Source organism: Plectropomus leopardus, chromosome 19 (genome assembly GCF_026936395.1).
Source record: "Plectropomus leopardus strain MGB_pleo_1.0 chromosome 19, ASM2693639v1, whole genome shotgun sequence".
In the NCBI taxonomy this organism is placed as follows: domain Eukaryota; kingdom Metazoa; phylum Chordata; class Actinopteri; order Perciformes; family Serranidae; genus Plectropomus; species Plectropomus leopardus.
The window spans coordinates 2,875,353-2,881,854 of record NC_142194.1 but is presented as its reverse complement, the minus strand read 5'-3'; the positions used below and the strand labels follow the sequence as shown (position 1 = coordinate 2,881,854).

At 34.5% G+C, this 6,502-nt stretch overlaps 1 protein-coding gene across 1 annotated transcript; it reads right to left on the bottom strand.

Moving 5' to 3' along the window:
- Positions 1 to 704: 704 nt before the first annotated feature.
- On the bottom strand, positions 705 to 5,630 carry tvp23b (trans-golgi network vesicle protein 23 homolog B (S. cerevisiae)). The gene is made up of 7 exons (XM_042507807.2): positions 5,516 to 5,630; positions 3,738 to 3,814; positions 3,266 to 3,410; positions 3,084 to 3,173; positions 2,751 to 2,876; positions 1,407 to 1,535; positions 705 to 1,314 (listed from the first exon to the last, which is right to left on the bottom strand). Exons 1-7 carry the CDS (start codon positions 5,525 to 5,527, stop codon positions 1,288 to 1,290), a joined length of 606 nt encoding a protein of 201 aa, XP_042363741.2. The 5' UTR covers positions 5,528 to 5,630; the 3' UTR covers positions 705 to 1,287.
- Between the last annotated feature and the right edge of the window lie 872 nt (positions 5,631 to 6,502).

The following is a 6,502-nucleotide window of genomic DNA, read 5'->3' as shown; positions in this document are numbered from 1 at the left end:
ATTTATTATCATTATTTTATTTTCATTGTTGTTAGTGGTATTATCATCATTATTGTTACTATTATAATGTTAGCTCCAACAATATATTAAATATAGGTCTGAAAATATTTAACAATCGTTTTAAGGAAAGAACAAAGTTGTACCATGTTGGGAATTTTTCTGGAGGTCTAAAATTGAAAATATAGACTGGAGAAGGGTTTCTAAGTATTGTATCTCAAATAAGGCTACATCTCAAAATTTTTCATAAAATATAGTCTATCCTGCAAATTGCCTATTTGCTAAGTTCACAGATACCGATACTTCCTCTCTTTTTTTTGTCTCTGATGTGAAATGTCCAAAAGATTTTGGACAGATCTGGAATCTGACTTCACTGATGTTATTTGTTATTATAATCATTTAGACAATACAGCTTACATCCTCAGTGCTATATTGTTTTATTCACAAACAGAAATTATTGAATCCATTTCCTAAATTTTTATTTTCTGGACTGACCAAGGGCCAGAAATCATGAGGTTTCATTCATTTTTATCTATTTTCAAATATTTCTACTATGGAGACACACTTGGTGTCCACTTTAGAAATCCCCGTTTTGTCCTCAAACCATCAGATTTAAGTTGTGCATTTTTTTTTTTACAAACTGTTAAGTAAAAAGCAACTTTTGCAACAGATAAAAGCAGCATAAACACTGCATCAATAACGACACCTTTCGGAAAAATGTTACAAATGTATTTGCACAAAAGAAGATGTTCCACATAGTTTCTTTACATACATATTTACAAATCTCCTGGAATACTTCGCACTGTTACTTTACAACCTTTTCTATTATACAAACAGAAAATGTTTGTACAAAACCTCTCGGAAACAACATGTTTTAGTTTCATAAAGATTAAAGAGGCAATGAAAAAGATTTACTAAATAAGATAAATTAAATTAAGACACCTCAGAGAGCTGTGAGTCTACATGACACAAATTACAGTCACACATCCCAAAGCCTTTACACCCTTTTTCACTCATGCATTTACACCAAATACCAGTTAAAGTCTGGGAGGGTTTATTGCTCGGCTTCAGTTATTGAAAATAGCAACCAGACCTCTCTACGGAAAACAAAGAAAACTATTGATTTTGGACTGATTGAGTCACACATAAGGTTAGAAAGGAAAGAAAAACAATCATGTTATTTTCACTGAAGATTGCAAAAAGATTGCTCTCCGTGTATCCACTTGCTAAAAGAAGATCTATAATAGCATTGAGAATAATGCAAACAGGTTAAAATCGCAGAGCGGCGCTCTACGATTCCTCTTCTTTGGACATCGCCTGGGGAGGAAAAGAAAAAAAACATATATGAGGATTTGTGAAGCAACAGATAATGTGAATTTTCAGTGTGTTTCACTCAGAATTCAAGTCACCTGTTTGAGGAACTGTCGTCCAAAATAATTTGTAGCCATGTTCTTTAAGCTGGTCTTGCCTCCCACTTTACACCGCACATATCCGTACAGGTTGGCCCCTTGAAGCACCACACCCATGATCACCACAGGCTGCCAGGAGGACCACAGTCAGTTATTTTTTTACAACAATGGGACACAAAAGGCTGATGATATTCTATATTCAGAGAAAGACCAAAACCAACAGTGACTGTATCTACAAACAAGTATTGTACGTGCATCAGAGCCTGAAATATCTTCTTCCTCTGAGCCCAAGAGCTCCATTGTTGTTAAAAACTATTAAAAACACATCAATAAGCCACTCTGTTGAATTGGCTGAAATGTTCATTTATAATAAACACACACAGTGGTTTATTTTGACTCAGGACGCATCTACAGTAATAACCCTTTCACTTCAAAACGCTTTAAAACAAAAACAATCCCCGTACACACACAAATTTTAATTATTTTATTTTATTATTATTGTTCTATTAACATTTTTGTTATTATTACGACAGCTTTATGATATTAGTTTATTAATTAAATTATTAAACAATGAGAGACCAATCTAGTCAGAGTTATATATATATATATATATATATATATATAGATATATATATATAGATAGATAGATATAGATATATATCATCATACACACACAAAGATGAAATCACAAAATTGACACAGACTCAGCTATGATGCTTGATGCATCATGACTGATAAGACCCAATTACTAAGCGAACATGGGTGTCCACGTCATCATCTTCAAAAGCCTCCGTTTCCGCCCGTCCACACTAGAGGTTTTTGTACACAGAGTCTGTTTTTTTGTGCGAAACTGTTGCACATCTAAAAATAAATAAGACCTCACGTTGTGTCATGTTTGCACACTGACTTTAAAATGTTTGTCAGTCAATTAAAGTTTTCAGAACTGGTTTAATTTTCTGCATTTTTCACATCAGTCAAACGAAAGGCGCAGATGTAGCGACAGTTATGCATTTTAAAATGAAAACGTGTTAGTGTGGATTTTGCCTCGATCCCACTGCTGCTTCACTGGAGCACCAACTGTGGATTAAACTGAAGAGAGTCCCTAACAAATGCACTCTGTCTTCTGTTCAGTTACTTTTGTTAAAATGAAATATTCATGATCTGTTTTTAAGTTATTAGATGTCATATAGGAACCAGTGGGCTCGCTGCTGAGCGCCGCAGACAGACTGGAGACGTCAGAGAGAATTCAGAACTTAGCTCCCACAATCATCTTTTTATGGGATTTGTTGAAATAAGAAACTTACAAAATTGCAACACCGTTATGCTTAAAAGTTGAGCACTTACCACCCATTTAATCCTGAAGGAAAAAAGGGTGCTGAAAGCAAAGACGACCCAGAGGACCGGACACACAATCAGCCCGATCCAGAAGATTCGGGACTCAGAATCTGACGCTTGTTGCTTCCCAGTGCCCTGAAAAAAAAGAAAACAGGATATTCTCATAGCTAAGACATCTGCAAATGTCATAAAGCAAGACGAAAAGTCAAAGAGTTCATTTATTGACTCTACACAGTCCAAGAGGTCATGACCATGAGATGCTGAAGACCCCGTGTGGGACAGAACAAGAACTGTACCACCAAATCACACAAAGCAGCATTAAAAAAAAAAAAGCCGTTTTACCTTCCTGGACTCAAAGACCCAGTGGCTGCGTCCATCATCGTCCACCTGGTTCCACCACCTCAGACCCACCATCAACCTCCCAGTGATGTTCTGTAAAAACACAGCAAGTTTTTGTTTAAAATCTAAAAACTACTCCTGTTGTTGACTAAATTCATTGTAAAAACAGAAGTAAAAGGACGCACCTTTACTGTCCAGAAGTCACATGAGAGCAGGAGGATTATTGTGACCGTGCAGCCGATGAAACTGTTGCTGAAAATCCCGCAGAGCAGGTACACGATGATGGCGCTGACTCTGAAGAAGAGGTGGAAGAAGGACGCCACCGGGTGCCTGGTGACAGGACATAATGCAGCGCTGAGCGTCTTTTATCTGCATCATAGAACAATTAATATGTGTTCCCACAGCACATATTATACAAACAAACAACACTTTTGATGATGATTTTACTTGCTCCATGACTCTTCCAGGCCTGGAAAATTTAATGGTGAAATTCCATTACTTTTTTCAGGTTTTCCATAACCATGGAGACCTTGAACCAACAGTCAAAAATTCAAGTGTATTTGGCATTTTTTCTTAAAAACGACTCTTAAAACAATCCATGTGTAGTTCAGCAAACAAAAAGAGACCGTTAAAGCCATCAATTCTCTGTTGACCTACTTTATATTCGTCCTCTTTGACCTTTTCCCTCCATCCTCCTCCGCATCAAACAGAGACACGTCTTCATCATTGGTATCCTGTGGGATCAATAAGGAAGAGGCAAAACCCTCCGAGACTCAGTAAACAAAACCCTCTTAACCAAAACCTCAATAATGTTTACAGATGGACGAGTCATTGGTACTGTGAGCTTCAGAGGACTCTGTGTACTGATTAAAATTACTGCACCACTTTTATACCAATATTTCTCTGAGAAAATCTTTGCATTCTTGTATTCAGGAAAATAACATACTAACATGCTGTTGTTAAAGTTTATGGATCTGGTAGAATTTAAACTGCACTAATAACAAAACATGTTAACAACTTTTGTAATGGAACAGGTTAACTTGTCGTTATCCTATTTTATTAAGCATCTCTACCCTGTTTTTGCTGTGATTTTTTCAATATTTAAACTCTTGAGTGTTGCAGTACTTTACCTTATTATTGTTATTATTATTACTTTTTAAAAAAAATTCCTACCAATATGTTTTGCGAAACCAAAGCAAATTCCTCACAAACCAATACTTACTGTGTAATATATCCTTTTCTGATTCTCATAGTAATGTAATGTATTAAATTTGATTATTTTTAGAAATTTTTAAAAAGTCTGTAAATAGGTGATGCCAAAAGAAGGCATTCATGCACTGCAATAAAATGCAAAGCAACAGAATTATGTAGTGTTGTATGTGTTTGCATTGTATTTATGATTATGATTCTTGGCATTGCAAAATATATCATTAATATTCCTATTTATCATTTTTGTTTTATTTTGGCACTTTCTTCAGTTAATTTACTTTTTTCTTATTTATTTGCTAATTTCAGGTGTTTTTCTTATAAGGTTTTACAAAATCCTTGTTAATTTTTCGGTTAATGTCTTGGCTCATTGGCTTTTTCCAATGTTTTTGATAAGATAAGCTAAAATAGAACTTTATTAATCCCAAAGGAGATTTTTGTGCTAGATTACTCCAGAAATACAGTAGCATTAAAAAGCATACAACAAAAGAGCGACAAATAAGTGAAAAATAAAATAAAATAAAAAGTGTCTAGTAATAATAAGTATGCTTAAAAGTAAATCGTAAATAATGTTTAAAAGTAAAAGTATAAAATTAATAATACTGCACATGGAGTTTAAAATTGTACGTACGTGAACATAAGTACAGTACTATTACACAAAATATACTTCAAGAAACCGGAAAGAAAGAAAGAAACCGGATTATTATTCTCAGGTTTCAAAGGGTTAACTATGATTAACATGAATATAAGGAGAGACGTCGTGTTTCCCAGCAGCAGGGCTGTCACCGCTGCTTTATTGTGTATCTTTATATTTTTATTTTATAATTAAAATGAAAAAACGAAGCTAACGTTAGCTAACGTTAGCTGATACTGACACAGCTACTCGCTAACGTTAGCTGGCTATTAACAATGAAGTTTGAATGCGTATAATGTTACACACACACACACACCGAAAATAAACATATTAATTTAGATAAAACTTCGCTATTGTGCGGTTTTGGAAAGCTAAAGCTAAGCTAACGTCCGCTTTGAAGAAATGTAAATAGCTAGAGAAGCTAGCATGCTAGCTAGCTATCGTTAGCACGGCAGATGTTCACCTTAGTTTGGGAATATTTTGTGTTGACGAGCTGATTTCCGGTTATTGGCCTCATTATGTGACGTTACATCAGCTGAAAAACATTTTATGAGCCGGCAGATAAAAAAAATAAACATTAAAATCTGTCACTTACTTCTGTTAGCATGTTGAAAGTTGGGCAGGACCTTCGGTTACATGCTCAGCTGGAACCAGACACGTCACCGTGCGCGGGGTCACGTGACCAAAACGTGCCACGTATCTTGTTACGTCATGCAGTGTTTACGTTTGATTTTTATTTCATAATTTAATTTAATTTATTATTTTAATTTTTAGATTTTTTATTTATTTAACATTTTCCTTGATTTTATGCATTTTATATACTCTATTTTCATGTTTATTTTGTTAATAATGTCAGTGGCTTATATGTTATTTATTTTATTTTCCATTTTATGTTAAGCATTCTGCGCACTTAATTTTTATCCTTATTTTATCTCATTTTTACTAGTATTATCAAGTGGATTTTATCCATTTGAAGATGCATTCTGTGTGTTGTTTTCTGATTATATTTTATTTTTACATGCATTTATTTTTTATTGTATTTTACATTTTTGTCTTTTATGTGTTTTTGATGTGAAGCACGTTGGGCTGTATTTCTTGTATGAAAGGTGCTATATAAATTTATTATTATTATTATTATTATTATTCATTTTTAGTTTTTTTACATCTTGCTCCACAGAAACTTAACACAAGAAAAATATACGGTTTTGCCCGTCAGTGTGCCCAGAGTGGTTACACTGCAGCCTGTTTGGCCGCTGCCTGCTGCAGAACTCTTTTAGAACAATTCCAAAATTGTTCTTATTAGTTACTTAGACACAAAAACATGTGAAAATGGGGTCCAGGTTAAAAAATAACAAAGTTCTGACTGCATTTTACTCTTTAACCTGTTTTTTGTTTCTTTATTGTGCACACATCAGGCAGCGTTAATAAACTCCACCTTGAACTTACACATTAATTACATTAAACGTGATTCTGACGTGTCTGAATCTCTCATGTGTGTTTGATTATGTCAGCGTGAATTTACGACTTTCTGATGACCGCAAAAGCCAAAATGACTCCCCAGTGTATCCACCCAGTGATGCAA

Coding starts and splice junctions, on each gene's coding strand:
- tvp23b (XM_042507807.2), bottom strand. Junction 3,174..3,265: donor GTGACTTCTGGACAGTAAAG/GTGCGTCCTTTT, acceptor GTGTTTTTACAG/AACATCACTGGGAGGTTGAT. Junction 2,877..3,083: donor GGGTCTTTGAGTCCAGGAAG/GTAAAACGGCTT, acceptor CTTTTTTTTCAG/GGCACTGGGAAGCAACAAGC.